Below are 20,700 nucleotides of genomic sequence, written 5' to 3'. Positions count from 1 at the left end.
TAGAATTTGTCCCGAAGGACCGCGTAGAAATGTACCTAAGTGCCATGTAAAATTGCACTGTAGTGTCATATAATATGTCCCTAAGGACCACATAGAAATTTCTTAAGAATCATATACATATACCAAGGATCAAGTAAGTGTCTCAAAAGACCTCATACATGCTCCAAAGAATATATATATGTCCCGAAGGACCACGGAGAATTTTGTCCCGAATGACCGCGTAGACCCTCTACTCTTGGCATGCCAACTATACCTCTAGATCTCATGACACATAACATGGGCATTATCTTTCATATTTATTACATATTCATATCGGCACATAGTTCACTTACACGTAGAACATTTTCAGATGCTTCATATTCACATGTCACATAGCGTATACATTGTTCTTATGTTTTTTCATAGACATATATTCTTTCTCACGTAGTCACATAGATCCATATCATATAACATATATCACATGTGCATGTAATCATATAAATAGTATCGCATAACTTATGTTATTTCTCATATGTTCATGTAAACATGCATGTCATATTTTATTCACCTATATTCATATATACATCATATAATCTTTTCCTATAGTTCATATTTTATTTTCACACATGACATATCACATCAATCACATAGCACATAACAATTTATATAATCAAGTATACATACATTTCATGTCATTCACATCCTTATAATCAATACTCCATACACTATAACTATTGAAAATAGACTTATCACAAGTCCAATTCCTTATAATCCTATAAACTAAAATACACTCATAAGAATCATATCAATCATATAACATTTTAGGAGTCACTTCTTACCATAGTCACTCCGTCACTGGCTCATCGCAAGCCAATGTTTTTCGATCATATAAGTACAATTAAATTGCACTCACCTTAGCCTTGCTTTGATTCGATCCTAATTTCTTTGATTGTTCCAGAATTTGTTTAGGCTCAATATCTACATAAACATCATTTCCGAGATAATTTCAGAAGCCTAAACCTTATAATTCAATACTAATAACTTAGGCTAATTTAAGGAACCAAAAATTCAGTTTTTCTTTAGGGGTGTATCGATGCACTATGGGTGCATCGGTACACAGAATAGCTTCGAAATTCCCATGCATCGATGCACCCCCTAATGCATCGATGCATATTCAAAAATTGCCTTAGTGCATCGGTACACACTCATAGTGCATCGATGCACCTATCCAGAATTTCCATTTATACACGTAAATTACTTCCTTTTAATTTAATTGTGTCATATTTCAACCTCTTTCCTATCCTCAACTCACATACACATGCTTAAACACTTTAATATCAATTTATGTCATCTTTAACCTCAAAATTTCATCTTTCATATGGAAATCAATAATCATACCAAATTTTCAAGATGCTCTAAATCCAATTCTATCACTTCATATCTCTTAATTAAGTTGATGACAAGTCAAATTTAGTTTCAAATTCAACTTATCATCTCTTTTCCAAAAATTCACTTAAAAACCCATTTTCTTTAATCTTTCATAACTTCTTCATCTTTTGATTTTAAGACAACTTAAGCTTTCTTTAAGCTTAGTTATCATCTAATGATCAAAATCCAAGCTTTAAATTAACAAATAATCAACAAATTCGAAAACTTACCTTTGCAAGCTTGACTCTCTCTTTCTCTCGTATGATGAAGAAGAAGATGATGAAGTGAAGAAAATATCCTCATCCTTATCCCCACATGCCTATATATATCATTTTATTATAATTTCCAAGTCAAATGACTATTTTGCCCTTTAATTCTTTTAATAATTACTAACAACTTTCAGGAAATATCTCCACATAAATCATTAAACTATTGAACTATTCTACTTTAATCACTAAATTCTGAAATTTTACAATTTGGTCACTAACCCGTAGTTTGGGATGTTACACAGCATGCTACATATACAGGATACACTAAAGGATACCTAGTGTATATGGTGGGTACGACCTTATGTGCCATACGGGATTGTACTTAAGGATACCTAGTACAGATGGTGGACACGACCTTATGTGTCATACGGATTAGCACTACGGTGCTTATATTTGACTCGTGTACTCAGGGTCCTCAGGGTGTATTTTGGGTTATTCTCTATGGTATATGGTTATGGAATAATGGCAAGTGTATTGGTAAAATAAGCTTACGAGCTTATGGATAAATGGTAAGTATATTGGTAAAATAAGCTTACGAGCTTATGGTATTAAATGGTAAAATATTGCATATATATGTAACATGATTTTATGACATTTTGATTTGGACATTGAAATTCATGCATGAATTGTATTGCACTGTTTATTGTTTTAATTGTCTCACTAAGTTTATACTTAGTGTGTGATGATTTTCACGCGTAGGTAAAAAGCCAGTAATGGAATAAAGAGTTCAAAGTGAATCAAGTATCGAGGAGTATATTGTAATATCAGTAAGACATCCTATGATGGAATTTGATAATGTTTAATTTGTTTTGTTGAATTAATTGGGAAACAAAATGATAAATTGATAGTGATGTTTTTATGAGTTTTATATGTAATTTTTGGAAATTAATGTAGCAGTTATTGTAGCAGTGAACAGTAACACGTTTTAAGCAAAATTTCCAGAATGCATTTAGGGAACCGATTCCCTACTACAGGGGAATCGATACCCCCACTGTTTACTGTTACTGTTCACGGGTATTGTTCACTATTCATAAAAAAATCTTTTGAATTAAATTGGTTATAATGAAACATAATTTATATGATATGATATTTTTATAATATCAATTACCATTTTAAGAAAATAAATTTTAAATCACTTGAAAAAGTGGAAATGGTTTTTAGAAATTCAGGTGACATCTATAATCTGTATAGGTATAATTATACAGGTTATGGGTGTTATAGAGCTTGCCACTGATTGGTGGCAAGCTAGTAGGCGTTTTTTTGATGGGACGGATGATGAGCACCCCCCACTTTTTCATTGAGTCGATTCTTCAGTTCGACACCGAGATCCATCACATCATCGAGCCTCTTCTCCACCATCATCTCATGATAAACGACCGTCAAAGATGCCACGATATTTATCTCCCCGTTCTTCACCTCCACGGGATGAGTTAGGTTCTTTACGTGATAAGTTCAGTGTGTTACGTGATGATGTCGGTGCTTTACGTGATGACAATGATGCATGGCGTGATGAGGTAGGGTCTTTACGTGGTGAGGTAGTTGTTTTACGTGATGACAATGGTGTTTTACGTGGTGAGGTAGTTGTTTTATGTGACGAGGTCGGTGCTCTACGTGAGATTATTTCATCGTTACAAAATGAGATTCATACTCTACGCAATGAGGTAAGTTTGTTTAATTTTATGAGAAATATTATACTAAAAATGCAAATAACGTTTTTTCAACATTATTTATTTATTTGTTTATTGATTTATGTATTAATTTATTTTTAGTGACCCGATGAGGTAGGTGCTTTACGTCGGGTTTTTCTTGCACGACGGGGTTCACGCATCAGACGTCGTGGACCTGCCATTACGTCTTCTTTCACCCCAATAGTTCCAAGACTGCGTAAGAAGAAGCCTGATCCACCTACCATTGTTCAGGATTCACCTCCCATTGTTCAGGATTCAGCTCTTATCGTTCAAGAGACCCATCCCATCGTTCAAGAGCCTCCTCCCATCGTTCAAGAATCCCCTCCCATCGTTCAGGATCCACATTCAATACTATGTAGACATATCGGTAAACCCCTCTTGTGCATGGTATGATGGATCAAATATAACTTTCGTATTAGTTACCGGCCAGTACAATTCCTTAGTACGAGATATGCACACTACTAGACACAATTAAGGATAATACCGTTTGGGCTAAGACTGCAATTGATTTTTATCTACATGAGCGGAGCCAGGGGTGCTTCACCGACATATGCAAAATCGACGATACATATTTGTTTCTTGAGCGGTCTTGGTGGGGTGTTTATTAGGGGTTGAGAGAATGTCTATTTCGAATGGGGGTAAGTATTATATTCTTTTTATATTAATTTTGATATATTTTTTAAAATTTATTAAATTCACTAATATATGTATTTTTGGATAAAACAACATATTGATACATGGGTAACACGACTTCTGATCTTAAGGAAATTGAAGAAACTCAAAAAGACGATATGGACTATTATGCCTTCGTCTTTTCACGCAACTCACTTGAAGGATCAGAAAGACTCTTCATATACGTTAGGTAAAAAAGGTATCCTTTATCATGCGTGGTGGGAGGTCGATAAGGTTAGTATTTTTTTTACATATTTAAAGGTGTTCTTAAAATTTATTTGATGAGCGTAGTTGAAGTATTATTTAAATTATATTGCAGGTGTTTATCCCTGTTATGGAACGTCATCATTGGATTCTTGTCGAGCTTCAGCTCCCATCCCTGAAGATGATAGTATATGACAGTATGCTGAATTATATACCATTGTCTGATTTGAAAGATATTATTTGTAGGGGATGGAGCGATCTTTTGGCTAAATACTTGGATGCGATTGATTATTGGACAAATTCAGGAAACGAGAAGCCAAAAAAGTTAAAAGTTACAATGATGAGAGACGAAACAGCGCCACAATAAACGTCAATAGCCAGAGGGGATTGTGGTCCGCTTGTATGCATGTGCTTGGAACGTATGACGAGAGAAGGTAAAAATTTCTACCTCCGACAGATATAGATAGAGCTGCAGTAGGGTTGTGGTTTCGACATTTTATGGCTAGAGAGATATATACGAGACGTTGCCTACCTGCATCCAGTGGTTGATATGCGACAGTATGACCATGTGAGAATTTCCTTTCGCTTTTCTATATGACTCTGAACTGTGATTAGAATGTACATGATTTTCACTTGTGAGATTTATGCATAGGTTTGAAGCCGAGAAATATTGAGATGCTTACAACCTCACCGGGTGCTGAAAATGTGCATAAACAACCATTTGTTGATACATGTTAAATAATTTAATTTATCTCAGTTCATTGGCTGATCATATCCATTTGCAAGTTGTATATAATGATTGTCAACCTAAATTTTGTTGTACACAGTGAATTGTTTCTGACCAATGTCTGTAAGCTCCTAGTTGTTAGGAGCATTTTAGGTTAGATGTGCTGTAAAATGTAAATAAAATATGTTTTTTTTGTTTAATTGATTTATTTAATTTCAATCTGCATTATGTTGGCCAAAAAGACCTGTTGAAGGCACAATATGTTTAAGAAAATCAAATTCATAATGTGAAAATCAAATTCGCCGAGCATTCATGTCAGTCATAATTTCATGTCCCCGATATACCCTGCCATTTAAAAACAGTAACTCAGCCAGAAAACTACCCAACACATTTTTGTTTGTCTGTCTATGGTGAGGAAAAACTTGGGTTCTTGAACATGTATGTTTATCAATAAAAGTCCTAACTTGAAACATTTCGCAATCTTTTATCCTCTTTGCAATCATACGCCACATACAGTTTTTGTCAATCCTACACTTTGTTTCGAAACGATCTTTGCTTGATTTGTTAACTTTTAGTTGATACCCATATTCCACACATTTCATATACAAAGCTATCTTCAAGTATTCTTTTGTATCAAAACAATCATATTTCTTGATACGAATAACTTTTGTGTAACAATCAACTGCTATCTTTACCAACTATTCTTCCGGTATCTGAAGTAATTATGGCATATTCCAGTTATACTCATGTGGCTCTTTCTTCTTCTGGGACTCTTCTTCTTCTTCTTCTTCTTCTTCTTCAGGGTTATATGAATTACAGAATGGATGTTCAACATGTTCATTCACAACCTTAACTTCCTCCTCATTATCATCAACAACATCTTCCTCGGCAGCGGATGTTTCATCATCAAAATGTGGGTATTGACCAATATCAAAATCATTACAAGCAGTGTATGTTTCTTCTTCTGAAACATCATCAAAATCTGAGTATTGACCAAGATCAAAGTTCGGGTATTGACCAAGATCAAATTTCGAATACTGACTAGTACTCACAATTTTTTCTATTGGCTCATCATCGTCTAACTGGTCAATACGAAAACCGGAATTTGGTGCTGAAAGTTGATTGAGATTTGGATTAGGGAAAAGTTGTGAATTTTGAGATTGTATTTGATATTGTGTTTGGTATTGGAAATGTGGTGAAATTTTTTTTTCTTGGTGATGAAATTGTGTGGAATCATGAAATTTTGAGGTTGATAAAAAAGTTGTACATTGTGAGCACCATAAACTGGGGATGAAGAACTTAGTTGATTACTACCCGTTACTGACCCAACTTCACTACTTCTAGGTTCAACAACAAACAATGTAACATCATCTTGCGAAACACTAATGTAAGCAATGAATCATTCAACATCTTCATTGTCGGTTAACAAATAAACTTTATATTTTCTCTGATAAGATAGCCTAAATCCACTTAGAGGCTCTAAATTCAATTTCTTTGAAACACGTAACATTAGAGTTTCAAAAGTTAACAAATTTAATGACAGTTTTAGTTGAAGATTCATGAGTAAAGAATATATTGTAAAACACCATTAACATTCTCCCATGACCCTCCATAACAAAAATCTATCCAAACATGATCAACATTAGATGATTTATTCTACAAATTGTAAATTAATTTACTAAACAAACGAGCTATAAACTAGATATCATCACTAACTTAGAGAAAAACATACCTTTATTAAGTTGATACTTGATAATTTGGGAGAGAAATCATTGAAAAATTATATAGAAATAAAATTATGTAAAAAAATAGAGATGGGGAAGGATGTCGTCGGATATAGGAATAGATGTCGCCGAAAGAGTGAGAGATGGAGATAGACTGAGTTGCGATTTAGGTTATGAGTTGCTGCTGCTGTTGCGTAGTTTATATACCCAAACAATTCGTGTTGCGAAAAAGAAATCGAGTTGCGAAAAAAATTCGTGTTGCGAATTCAAAAATCGAGTTGCGAAATTAAAAATCGTGTTGTGAAAAAGAAATATGTGTTACGAAATTGTCAAAATCGAGTTGCGAATTTGACTTTTGTGTTGCGAATTTGACTTCTGTCTTGCGAATTCCAAATTTGCGTTGCGAAAAGTAAATTCGAGTTACGAATTTAAAAACTGAGTTGTGAATTCGCGAAACTGTGTTGCGAAATTGGAATCGCGTTGCGAATTTGTTGGTTATTTTTGCAAATCCAAAAAAAGTTGGTTAAAATCGTATATTATAAGGCATTTTCGATCACTGAAGTTATTTTCTCTTAAATTTATTTATATTTTGTATATTAAATTTAAGGGTTAACTACATGAAAAATTACTTATGTTTATGTTTTATCCATTTTGGTCACTGATTTTAAAAAACATAAGATTTGGTCACTTACGTTTTTATTTAATTTAGATGTGGTCACCCCGAGTTAACGACTACTAGTAGCAGTTAAATATTTTGATATAATCACATTTGGTCTCCGTTATTTACATATTCTCTCAATTTAGTCTGATTTTTAATAAATTAAAATAAATTTAATCATATTTTACTACTCAGAGTTGACTTATAATTTTTTTAGTCGAGACGATTCAAATTTTTGAGTTTATGTTTAAATTTAATTATAAATATTTATAATATTATGATATTATTTGATTCCAATTCAAATGATCTTTTATAACCATATACAATACAAGTGTATTTCTTCATATTTTTTCATATGTGATATACATTTATGATACAAAGTCAAGATACTCAACTCAAACTTGAAAATCGATCCACTAATTACTAAATTTTTTTGAGTTATTCGAGTTATTCAAGTTGTATTTTACAACTCGGTTTGAACTTGAAATTTTTTAATCGAGTCGGGTTTATGAAATTACAACTCAAAGTTAATTCAAGTCAAGTTTTCAAGAGTTGAGTCGAAAAAATGATTCTTCAAGTCAAGTTGAGTCGAATTTCGTTCACCCCTAATGTCACGTGTCATCGTTCGATTGGAGGATTAACTTTCAGAAACCGACTCGACTCGAAAAAATTTCAAGTTCAAACCAAGTTATAAAATACAACTCGAATAACTCAAAAATTTTAGTAATTAGTTGATTGATTTTCAAGTTTGAGTTGAGTCTCTCGACTTTGTATCATAAATGTATATCACATATGAAAAATATAAGAAATACACATGTATTTATATGGTTATAAAAGATCATTTAAATTGAAATCAAATAATATCATATTATTATAAATGTTTACAATTAAATTTAAACCAAACTCGAAAATTTGACTTGACTCGACTCAAAAAAATTCTAAGCCAACTCCTAGTTGTAAAATAGGACTCGTCAACTCGAATAACTCAAATTTGTTTACTCGACTCGATCGAACACTCACCCCTACGTGGCATGACATGTGACATCATTCGACTGGAGGATTAAATTTATTAAAAGTATGACTAAATTGGGAGAATATGTAAATAACACGGACCAATATGTGATTATATCAAAATATTTAACAACTGTTATTGACAGTTAACTCGGGGTGACCACGTCTTAATTAAATAAAACCGAAACGGTCATATCTAATTTTTTTTAAAATCAGTGATCAAAAGTGGACAAAATATAAAATAAGTGATTTTTCATGTAGTTATCCCTAAATTTAAAAATAAAGTAGATGAACTTAAAACAAAACTAAATTAGAATCTAAAATTAGTTTTATATTAGCATTTTTTATTTATACTTTAATTTTGTGTATTTTAAATTTATTTTACAATCATTATTAAGATTTTCTTTAAATCATTTAACTTTTAGGGTGCGTTTGGTTCACGGAATGTAAAATTATCAGTGGGAATAAAAGATTACCAGGGAATAAGATTACTAGGAATGTTGTATTTTGTGTTTGGTTGGTTTAGCAGGAATGTAAGATTACCGTGTTTGGTTAAAGGAATAAAATATTATTGGAATGTATATTTGACAAAAATGTCATTATATATTTGTATAATATTACAAGTTGTAAAATATTTATATATTTTCTTTTAAAAAATAAATTCATAATATTTATATATTTTTTTACAAAATTAAAAATATAAAAATGTTTAATAAATGGTAAAATTTTATTTTAACCCTGAACTTCATATAAAAAATTTAATTATAATTTTTTTTATAAATCTAAAATAATTTAAGGATAAATTTGTAATTTAACCTTCGTAGAATTTTTATTATTCAATGACAGAAGAATGATATTTTTGAAGAAAAAAAATTAAGGGCATTTTAGTCCAAAACGCCGGTAATGTTTCAATACCTAAGGGAAGGGAGGTAATGACATTTCCGGTAATATAACAAAAAAAATACTATTAATAATAAAACATTACCGGGAATGACATTCCCGCCAAATAAATGGGGAAATAATTTCATTCGAGAGAATCCTATATTCCCATCCAAACGCCCCCTTAGGTATTTTTTTAGTGGAATGAGGTAAAACCGATTACGTGAACGCTTTATACTCAAATGGGGGATCATAGGTATCTCTGTGGATAATATCCAGAAGTTGGGTCGGGTATGATTCAAAAATGACAAGGAAGCCATCAGTTGGAGAATCCATCCCTGTTATGAAGTCTGCTGCGCCATTAACTTCTCGATAAACCTTACGAAATTCAACGAACCATGAACTATTACGTAGGCGTGCAATTTCTCTCACTAAAACGAAGGGGTTATTCGTGGCCAGGGGTGAGAGAAGAGCGAAAGCTTCAGTATTATCCATCTGAAGAATAAAACCCATGTTGCCATGGGAGTTTCAAGCCTTAAAAAATGCCCTATATTTCTGCTTCCAGAATAGAGGTAATGCCAATGTATTTGCGAAAACCAAGCAAAGCATCGCATGTTGCAGTGCGAACGAGACTTCCAATAGAACCTTGATGGGAGGCATGGGAAAAGCTAACATCAGTATTCATGCAAAACCATCCAATATCCGAAGGCATCCATTGAAGTTGGATAGTTTTCGGGGAAGTAGCAGCGTCCAATTGATAATTGGCTTCAGAATAGAACTTACTCCAAGAAATATCAGTGTGAAAGCAAGCAGAAGTGTCAAGGGGAATACCTTGGAAGATCTAGGCGGCTTTTCCACAATTGCCAAATGATCGAGGAGAATAAAATGTTCCAAGGACCATAAGAATCATTGCACTCAAAATGGGAACACAGATTATGGTTGAGCCAGGAGTCTAAAGGGAGCTCGAAAAAGTCCTGTAAACCAATTTTGTCATTAAATCACTTCAAATGTTTCGTGTGGATGGGCAGTCTCGAAGGATATGAAGGAGGGATTCGTTGACATGATTACAGGTAAGACAAGATGGGTCAAAACCGATCCGTCTAGCACAACGAATTTGATTCGTGAGGAGTTTATCCTGGATTGCAAGCCAAAGAAAACCCTTGATATGTTCCGGCACCTTGAACTTCCAAATCAAATTCCATTGGGAGTTTTTGCTCGATCAGTTCATTTTGTCAAGAGAGCCATACACATTACGAACAGAGAAGCGAAACCTCCAATCTTCCTTCTAAATTATTCGATCGGGACCAACATTTTACGACAGAGGATGAAGGCTTTGAATATACAACAACACTGAAGGAACAAGAATATGTTGTAATAAAAGCCAATTACCGTCCCCATTTTGGCAAACCATATCACAAAGCTTCCAATTATCTGTTACCGTAGCAGTATCTGAGGCATAATTGGATAAAATACCAAGATTAGGAACCCAAAGATCATGCCAGAAATCAATAATATTCCTATTACCAATAAACCAAGCCGTGTTGCTATGAAAAAACGACCAAATGTTACAATTAAGCGGCAAAAAGGAGAAAAATTCGGTCTTGAAATAGATGTCGGGCAGATGGTCAAGATTATGTATTTTCCCCGAAGTAATCGGATCTAAAGAGCTTTCGGGGTCTGGACGATAGCATTGCATATCTTGAATAAGAAGGCAAATTTCTGAAATTTCATTTTTCGAAGGCCAATGCCACCATGGGAAATCGACTGACAAAGCATGCTCCATTTTACAAGCGAAAGGCGTGAAGATGTGGCATTCGCACCTCATATGAAACGACAAACCAAGCTTTCAATTTTATCACAAAGTGAGATAGTCAATTTATAAGATTGTTTAACAAAAGTAGTAATGCTTATCAAGACCATTTTTGCCAAAGTTAATCTACCAGTAAAAGATAAGGAGTGGGGGCGACCACCATCAAGTTTTTGTTGAACTTTATCAAGAACGAAACGATAGAGGTCTTTCGTGTCTCCGGAATGACAAACTGGAACACCTAGATATTTCCACAAACTAGCCATTTCTTTGTATCCAAGCTTCATACAGATGGCATCCCGAAGAATAGTGGGAGTATTGAGGGGAAAATGGTTGTCTTTTGCTTACAAACCTTGTGATTGGAGTGCATCCCAAAATTTTTAAGAGTAGATTCGATCAGTGTTATGCATGTTGGCCTTAGCATAAAGGATGAGATCGTTTGCGGAAAAAAGATGTGAACTAGAGTGCTATTCCTTGCCAATTTGAAAGTCGACTAACAACCAGATGAAACACAAGCAGAGATACAGTGACTCAGACGTTCCATAGTTAAGATAAATAAATAAGCACTTTGTTGGATACCCTTCCCCGACTTTAAAGGATGAGACAAACAACCATTTCATTGAAGCTGAATCTCAAAAGAAGATATATTCAACATAATAAGGTTAACAAGCCTTTTTGCAATACTTGTACCTATTAAAGTGTGCTCAATAAAATTGTTAAGATTTGAAGGCTCTATGAAATCAACAGAAAAAATGGGCAAGAGGGGGTGAATCAGCTTTCTGAAAATTTTGGGAATTAAGGAGAACGGATAGTAAAATTGACACAATAATTAATAGTGGTTCAACTTCCTTAATGAAGTCTAGATTCACTACCTTAGCTCCTCACTAAAGATTTCTAACAAATTAACTAATCTGTTATTTCTTTTTCTAGGCTCAATAGTAACTTTTACAAATTCTCTATCTTTTCAATGGCTAAGATAGAACCACACCCCTTTTATAAAGGATAAAATTTGTGTAAACAATAAAACCTCTACAAGATAGGTGTTTATAATTTAAGCTCACTAAAACACTCTATTTACAAGAGAAAAGGAAAAATAAGATTGAAAGAGTTTTTCTCTTGATGTAGATTGCTTGGATAGGTGTTGTAACATTCTTCAAGTGTCCTCAATTTTTTTATATGTTGTAATGAGTTTGTGATCGTTTCTAGCTGTTGAGATATTTTGGAGCCGTTAGGGACTTAATTGCTGCAAAATAAAATTGCCCAGATGATAGAGATGTGGCAACGAATAATGAACATTACTCTTCGTTGAAGAATCAAACCTAAAAATCTCTAAACTCGATCAAAGAATGATAGAATGAAAGGGAGATATGGGTAGCGACAATTAGGATTTTGGATGATTAGGGTTTGTTGGAATTTGAGTCAAAGAAATAAAAGTTAAGAAAATAAGGGGAATAAAATAGTAAAGACAACATAAAAACAAGGGTAATAAAAGATAACTAGAAGACAAAACATGTAGTGAAGAACTTATGCTTATCCCCTTTAAGGTGGACAACCAAGGATGAATTGTTGTTGGATTTTGATGAATAGATGCTCGTTGGAAAGAGGATGAAGGCAGAATGGGAATCGGATGGTCGGATTGATGGGAAAATTGATTTGAAAATTTACCCTGGTATGTGTGGGGCTTAACGCAAAACCCTAGGGTTTTGTATGGTGGGCGGAAACAATGGAGAAAGGGAAGGATGGTTTGTGGAAGATGAAATAGTTGGATAAATGTCGTATTGAACCCTCCTAGTCACAATAAAAAAGCAAACTTGACAATACGGCTCCAACCAACCTTCCTAATCGTACTGAGAAGGCAAACCAGAGTGTGAAGATCTCTCTCAAGAACTTGAAAAGAAATCAAAAGGAAAATAAATCAAAAGGAAAAGAAACTTCGAAGGCATAAGGCAATCAACTCTTGTAAAAACATATTCACATTGTATCATTATTCAAGAAAAATTGATGAATACAACGGTGGGAAGAATTTCCTTTATATAGGTGACGAGCAATACTTATTGTATCATGACTAAGTAATAAAATAATATTAAAATAACAATAAAATAAAAACCAAGATGCGTCCTAATGGCAAGGGGATGAGAGACAATGATGTGAGTTGTTGATGTAGTGTTTGATTTGACGGTGGTGATGGAATCAGGGAGTTATGTAAGATTAAAACCTTTAGCTTGATGAATGATCTGAATGAGTCTTCTAGAAGGTGAATGGGCGACAATAACTTGAGAGGCAAGGAAGTAGGCGACCATGAAGAGTATGGAGGAAATGATAAGTTATTTAGGGTTTTCATTACAAGCAATTATCCTTTTACCCTTATCCTAATAAAATAAAAGGAAAACAACTTAATATCTAAAATATAAGGAAAGAAGTAATCCATGCTTCATAATTCAACAATGGATACTTTTACAAAGGTTTTAGCAATTTAAGGAGGTTTAAACTGTTTCCAGGAATTTCTTCTTGAATAGTGTATTTTGGTCCTGGATTATCTTCAACTTGGGATATAGAGATCCAAGTAAATGTGGGAGGGGAAATGAATGGATTTCCCTCCTTGAATTCTTCTATTTCCATGTGAGCTTGAATTCCTTTATTGATGAATGCCTGGATTGAAGTATGGAGTGTCCTTTAGAAGTTTGACCCTATTTCTTGTAATTGGGTCAAGTGGAAGAGTTAGCCCATCTTCTTTGGAATTGTGGTGTATGGTGCATGTATCACCAGATCAGGGAGTATCGTACTCGAGATAGAAGTATCGGTACTCCTAATAATTTTTGAATAAAACTAGCCGTTAAAGACCATTAGGCCACACAGTATCAATATTGGGGTCATGGTATCGATACTATTATACAAAGTAGTATTGATACTCTATTGAGTATCGGTACCAAAAATGAATACTGGAATCTAAACACCTTTAAAAACAATAGACATATCGGTACTGTCATATGAGTATTGATACTTTGCTTGCCTTTTGGTATCGATATTGCAAGAACAATATTGATACTGTTCATGCGGTATCGATACTGTAAACACAATATCAATTACGTTTTGCTAGAAAATTATTCTTGTGTTTAAGTTCTTGTTTAATGGACTTCAAATTATTTTTGAAAACTTTGAATAAATTCAATCAAGTTTAAAAATATTTTACCCTTAATTTGTTATATCAAAATAGGTTCAACGGAAATCCCACCGAAGTCTGTTTTGACTGTCATCCATCCAGTGTTGCCCTTTTTTTAGTGCATAGAATGGATCACTTCCTGATTAATGATGATGTTCTCATTTAAACTTTATGGAATTCCGACATCAATTAAAGTGTGCTCAATGAAATCCCACCGAAGCCTGTAGGAAGTTTTTTTTGCAAATCAACTTTGACTGTCATCCATCCAGTGTTGCCCTTTTTTAGTGCTTACAATGGATCACTTCCTGATAAATGATGACGTTCTTAGTTAAACTTATGCCCTTTAGGAAGCTCGTTTGATGAGGTCGAATGAGAGATGGGAAAATGTTACACAACCGTCGGACGATTATCTTTGAAATCAGTTTGTAGAGGACAATACAGAGACTCATAGACCAGAAAACAACAAATGTTTTAGGGGTAATGACCATTGGTATGAGAACCAACGTAGTGCTCAGAATGGAAGCATCTATATGGTTATGCACAAACGTCTGAGTAATCATATTGCAAATAGAAGGCTCGACGACAGCCCAATTCTTTTGAAAAAATTAAGCCTGTAAACCATTTATTCCTAGGGCTTTGAGGGGTGCCATATCGAAAAGGACAGCTTTGATCTCATATTCAATACGGCAAGCAATTAAAGAAAGGGTGTCGAGTTCTTCAAGGCGGGGAAAGCAACCATGGATTGGATAAGGACCTGGAGAGGACTCCGGAGCAACAAATAAACGTAAGAAATAAAGCATTGGTTCGTCATGTAAACTGCTCTCATTCGGACACCAAATACCATCATCAAGCGTTAGGCTTAAAACTCTATTTTGACGCTTACTGATGGCAGCCTTAGAATGAAAAAAACTTGGTGTTACGATCACCAAATCTAATTCAATCTACTCTCGATTTTGGATCCACAATTGTTCTTCCTGATCAAGAACATTTTCAAGCTCCTGGAGAAGTTTGCATTCCAACACAATAAGGTTTCGTCAACGAGGAGAACCAAGGCACCGTTTCATTCCCCAAAGCCTAGTCATGAGGATTCTTTTATTTTTTCGATGGAACCAATAATATCCTTATTCCAAATGACAACCGCCTTTGAGAAATTTACAATCGAATCCGCAATGGGAAGATCCGAATTCCAATAGTCTTGGATAAATTGTTGGAAATCTTTTTGCAAAGACCACTCAAAGAGATACCGGAAGGGGGGTTAAGCCGAGTAGTAGAAGCAAGGTAAAGGGAAAGTAAGATAGGTCGATGATCAGACTTCATTGTAATGAGGTGTTCAAGAATAGACAGCAAAAAAGATTCAAACCAAGTTGTATCACCAAGACTGCGATTAAGACGGACGACGCAATTACCATAGAACCAGGTGAAACTCGGACCATGATAGCCAAGATCCTGTAAGCCGCGATCATAAACCAGGTCACAGAACGCAATTTTAGGAGAGGAAGAAAGCGCGCAACTATTCCAGTCTTTCAAAAGCAATGTTGCATTGAAGTCACCAATAATAACCCAAGGTTCTTTAACAACAGAAGCAAGAGACCTCAGGTAAGACCAGCAAGTTTTCCTTCGAGTAGTTTGGGAACTGGCGTAACGAAAGTGGCTAGAAACAGGGGTCGAGGCTGCTACACTTTATCTATAATACGACAAAGCACAAATTGATATAGATTCGATCATACCAACAAAACCAGATACCACCCGCAAAGCCAATTGATTCAACTCTAAACGAGTTCTGAAAACCAATGAGACCAATAACACGATTCGTATTAGTTTTGCTAATCCGAGTTTAAAAAACACACACAAATCGGGTTTATTGTCACAGAGGTATTGACGCGTGACCCTGATGAAGTTTCAACTACCACAGCACTGAGAATTCCAAACAAATAATTTAAGATCCATAAAAAATTGGGGGGGGGGGGTAACAAAAGAGCCAGACACGGCAAAGGTTATTTATCCATGGCCACAGGGCTCTCTACATTAACCGGGAGATTGTTTTTTGTAGCAGGCCGACTATGAGCAACATTCGAAGCACTTGCCAAGTTCAAGTTGAGCAGGTTGTATGTCAGGCGGAGCCACTTGCCAAGTTCAAGTTGAGTAGGTTGTACGTCAGGAGGAACCGGCGGTTCAATTTTAAGGTTATTTTTATTTTAACTTTATTTATAGATATCACATTCTCATAATTTAACTATTTTTTATATTTTTTAACGTTAGAATTCTATAAATTAGTCATCTAACATAAAATATTGTGTTCATTCCTATTTATATATCGTGTTTGAAATTTGAATAAACTAATGGCATTTAATTTATACTAAAATATGCATTAAAAGTTAAAAGCTCATATGACTACATTTTTTGAAAGAAAAAAATTAAACCTTATTTTATAAAGAGAGAGATAAAAACAGCCAGGTAGTTGACATATTCTTAAACAGCAGAGTGCCACACATACAAGACGAAAGGGCATAAATACTTTTGTACATCTAAACAAAGTAAATTATTAGTATTCATAGTGTATAAAAGAGAAACACAATGCAATGGGAGTTAAGTTTGGTTGATCTCTGTCACATAAAGAGTCAACATTTGAAGCCTCCACATACAAAAAGCCACAAAAGGATGATCAACACAAAAACAGCTCCTCCTACCATCAGTTTCATTTGCATATTCTGCCACCACATCCTCCGTCGCAGTTGCCGCCCTTGCCTCTGGAAGCTATCAGCCTACGATAATAATCCCAACACCATGAGTTACAAAACTATATATCTTATGAACTTACCTGGACCCTAAACAAACCCACACAAGAGAAACACCAACCTGGAATTGCAAGTTTTCTGATTTGTCCACTAGAAGTTCGATCTTCTCCCACGATCCAAAACCTGCTCAGAAATGGAATTTAATTATTGATTTCTTCACAATCAGCTACCGCGTCTATTATAATTTTCCTTTTGATAATTAAGGAACAGACACATCAGACAGTTTTAGCAAAGGAACAAGCAGATTAACACCAAATTAGCACCCTCAACAAAAATTCATAGCATAAAGTGTTCACAATCACCTCGATAATTTATTGGGAAATTAACCCCCCTCTCCTTCTCTCCAAATGAAAAGGACAGTCTGGAGTCATACAGCCACATATAATATTCATGATACTTAAGAGGCTCAATAGAAGATTAACCATAATCAAGAGCAAGAAGACAAACAGAAAGTGTCTACACCTGATATATTTTTAAGAATATGCCAGCTCCTTTCATGTTGTTCAGCAAACCAAGAACCAAAACCAATATATACTATTACCTTTAACAATACCATTTTCCATTCACTATTTTCAGCTGAACTAGAGAACCGAACACTAGCTGTTTTGCCATAGGAAAACATTCATTTCATCAGACATAGCCTTGAACTTCTAAATAGAAACTTTTGGAATGAAAAGCTTTAGGTCTTGTTGAAGTAACCCACTAAACCATATCTATGCACAGGCATTTGTACTGCCAGTAGCCAAAAAACTCCATAACATCGAAGGCACAAGAAAATAATTGGTTGGGAACTACACTATGATTGGGCTGAGACCATACCGTACGTCACTGGACTAATGCACCAGGAAGAGTAGGATATATGTCTGAGTCCTTACCACAATATTGTGCGCATAGGCAGGCATCCAGTACAGGGTTTTTTCATTCCTCCACTTAATAAATTGACTGTCAAGCTAAGCATTGAGTCAATAAATACTTGATCAATTGACCAAGTTACCAGGTAAACAAAACCAGCTTGGAAGAGTAACAGAAGGTGAAAGGATTATTATCCTATAAGGTGACGATGGAGCTCAGAAACTTGAAGACCAAAATGCGTTTATTCACTTGAAAAATGTCATTCTAACTACAAACAAGGAAGTGGAGACTCCTAATCATATATGAAGATGTGACATGTAAATAAACCCAGACGTAGAATGATACATGTTACGTACATAATCATAACTCAGCATGGCTAATAAAGTAAACTCCTACAGAAAATATAATTAAGTTATTTGAGACTAGAAAACTCATTCATATACATCTGCTGTGAAAGTCAATGCTGGAATAAGATGGCTAAGAACATTACACCAACAAAAGATGATAAAATTAGAGAAAACTCATTCATATATGCCTGTGTAAAAGTCAATACTAATAACAACAGCTACGAATGCAGAGGCAAGAAATTTACTCTGGCATTGATAAATGGCTAGAAACCATAAAATGCAGAGGCAAGAAAATTTGCAAATCAATCTTCCGGTTGAAAAGTACACTGTCGTTCGATACAGGCATAAAATGAAAGCGTTGGATATACGACTACGCATAAACATTTGAAACATAAATGTACAAAGAAGAGAAGAAAAAGTTCAATACTGATAACAACAGCTAAGATGAATGCTGAGGAAAAAAAAGTCATAAGAAGTTAAATATTTATAGACAAGTTCAATGGTAACCACAGAAATCTGTATACCAGCCACTGGAAAAAAAAAGAAGATTGTTATGAAATACTTAATCTCTACATTCAAAATCACACATTCATTTTTCCATATTTATACCACTTCTCAAGAAAATAAATACATACCTTTTCAATGTTATCCATCATAATCCCCTTCACCTCAGTTATTTGAGCTTTTAATTTTGAGAGCTTACTAATTTCTTCTGGATGGTTCATACAATATTGCATGTGTTCCTTAAGCCTTGGACTGTCATACATAGCAAGGCAATACAGGTTAGGATTATAACATCATGTATATGACCATCATAGGGCTAAGTAGATAAATGTAACAATTTAAACTTGCCAAGTATGTACGCACCCAAATTCTCTGTCAAGATTATATGCAATGCTAAATCGGTCCTCAAATAAGTCGTCGTCATCTTCATCATCAGCTAAAGGATGGGGAACCTCATTTCTTATACTTGCACCATATCGCTGTTTAAAATCATCTAGCACCCGCTCCAGAAAAACAAAAGGCACACTCCTGCCAACTGCTTCATCTGCAACAACTAGAAACACTGCAAGTGGAAACAAACACCATCAACCACATATTCTGATGTCAAAAATTTTACCAAAGACAAGAAATGTCAAGAAAAAAGTACCAAATCCATTGTCAACGAGGAAGTTAAATGTGTGACCATCACATGAATATGTGAACTTGCTGCTATTTGAAGGCAGCTTCTGCAAACATTGAACAGCAACGGTACTAAAGTTCCCAGAATACGATGTGTGCTCTGCTAAAACAACAGTTCCTTTCGCAACAAAACTATAAATCAAGCCGTTTTGATTCATTTCTCAGCTGGATATCCCAACGTATCAAAATCTGCAGATCACCATTAACTTAGCAAATCATTTATAAACATTACTACAAAATTATGCTTCTTAGCCAAAAAAAAAAAGAAGAAAAAATATGCCAAACCAAAAACAAACAAGACTGTTCAAGAGAAGCTTAAGTTGAATTTAGAAATGATAAATGCAACTGAAACTCAGTGAATCCACTGAGATTCCAATCTAACATAAGAATAAATGACTAAACAAATAGACAAATTAACTTTCCCACAATTTTGATACAGCTAATTCGTGCCTAAATATGGTAAGGTGCAACAAAGAATATATCACTACATTAACCAAATTATACTTGTATGAAGGGGGAGTGGGGACTCTTTTCGTAAGCAGATCTTCAGAAACTCAAGAACTAAAACTATGATTAATTTAACTCCCAATAGAATCTCAAAGGGGAAAACGAAGAAGCAAATCTATCTATGCTGAGTTTAAAAAAAATGGGTTTTTTCTCTTCTTCTTCTAATTTTACTAAAATTCTCAATACTTTCCCCCTAAAGTTTTTATACCCAAAGATGATTAAATGCTGAAAAAAGGACGTGGTAGATCTAATGAAATAGATGAGATAAAAAGAATTGCTAAAAAATCAAAGAAAGGAAGTTGGAAGATCAAAGAGAAGCTCACCTGAAACAAGTTGGAATTTGAATTGGATTCTTAGGCTAAAAGGAGTTATGGTGACATTGTCAAGGACGAACCGAAGCTTCTTTTAATACAAGCAAACAAACAATGAAAATGGATGATAGTTACATTATTTTTTCCGCGCGTGCGAACCACACATAGGTTTTAACATTTTCTCACGGCTTTTCGTTTTGGGTAAACTACACGCTTATTCACTGTATTTTATTATCTCTTCTATTTTACTTATCATACTTTCAGTATTTTTAATTTATTCACTAAATTTTAGAGATTAATTTTTTTATCATTCAACCGTTATCTTTTTAACTCCGTGGTGGTAATTTTTATTAAATTTTAATCAATTAATATTTTTTATATATATTTTATTATCCACCACCCAAACCACTCATCTTTTACACCGTATCATCACATTCACTGCTCAAAATATCTCTTCCCCTTTTAATATTCACATCATTCGTTGTTTTCTTAATATCCAC

At 34.3% G+C, this 20,700-nt stretch overlaps 1 protein-coding gene across 1 annotated transcript; it reads right to left on the bottom strand.

The window, feature by feature from the left end:
* Positions 1-1,285: 1,285 nt before the first annotated feature.
* Positions 1,286-20,341, bottom strand: LOC120207968 (vesicle-associated membrane protein 727-like). Its single transcript, XM_039207342.1, has 8 exons — positions 20,213-20,341; positions 19,351-19,571; positions 19,068-19,266; positions 18,832-18,956; positions 17,063-17,127; positions 16,817-16,968; positions 13,851-13,852; positions 1,286-1,300 (listed from the first exon to the last, which is right to left on the bottom strand). The coding sequence occupies exons 2-6, from the start codon at positions 19,538-19,540 to the stop codon at positions 16,825-16,827; spliced, it is 723 nt and encodes a 240-aa protein (XP_039063273.1). The 5' UTR covers positions 19,541-19,571; positions 20,213-20,341; the 3' UTR covers positions 1,286-1,300; positions 13,851-13,852; positions 16,817-16,824.
* Between the last annotated feature and the right edge of the window lie 359 nt (positions 20,342-20,700).

This window comes from Hibiscus syriacus, unplaced genomic scaffold (assembly GCF_006381635.1).
Source record: "Hibiscus syriacus cultivar Baekdansim isolate YM2019G1 unplaced genomic scaffold, ASM638163v2 tig00015498_pilon, whole genome shotgun sequence".
In the NCBI taxonomy this organism is placed as follows: domain Eukaryota; kingdom Viridiplantae; phylum Streptophyta; class Magnoliopsida; order Malvales; family Malvaceae; genus Hibiscus; species Hibiscus syriacus.
This window is presented reverse-complemented; position numbering and strand designations above follow the sequence as displayed.

Coding starts and splice junctions, on each gene's coding strand:
- LOC120207968 (XM_039207342.1), bottom strand. CDS start 19,540: ATGAATCAAAACGGCTTGATTTATAGTTTTGTTGCGAAAGGAACTGTT. Junction 19,267..19,350: donor CCTCGTTGACAATGGATTTG/GTACTTTTTTCT, acceptor TTCCACTTGCAG/TGTTTCTAGTTGTTGCAGAT. Junction 18,957..19,067: donor AATCTTGACAGAGAATTTGG/GTGCGTACATAC, acceptor TATGTATGACAG/TCCAAGGCTTAAGGAACACA.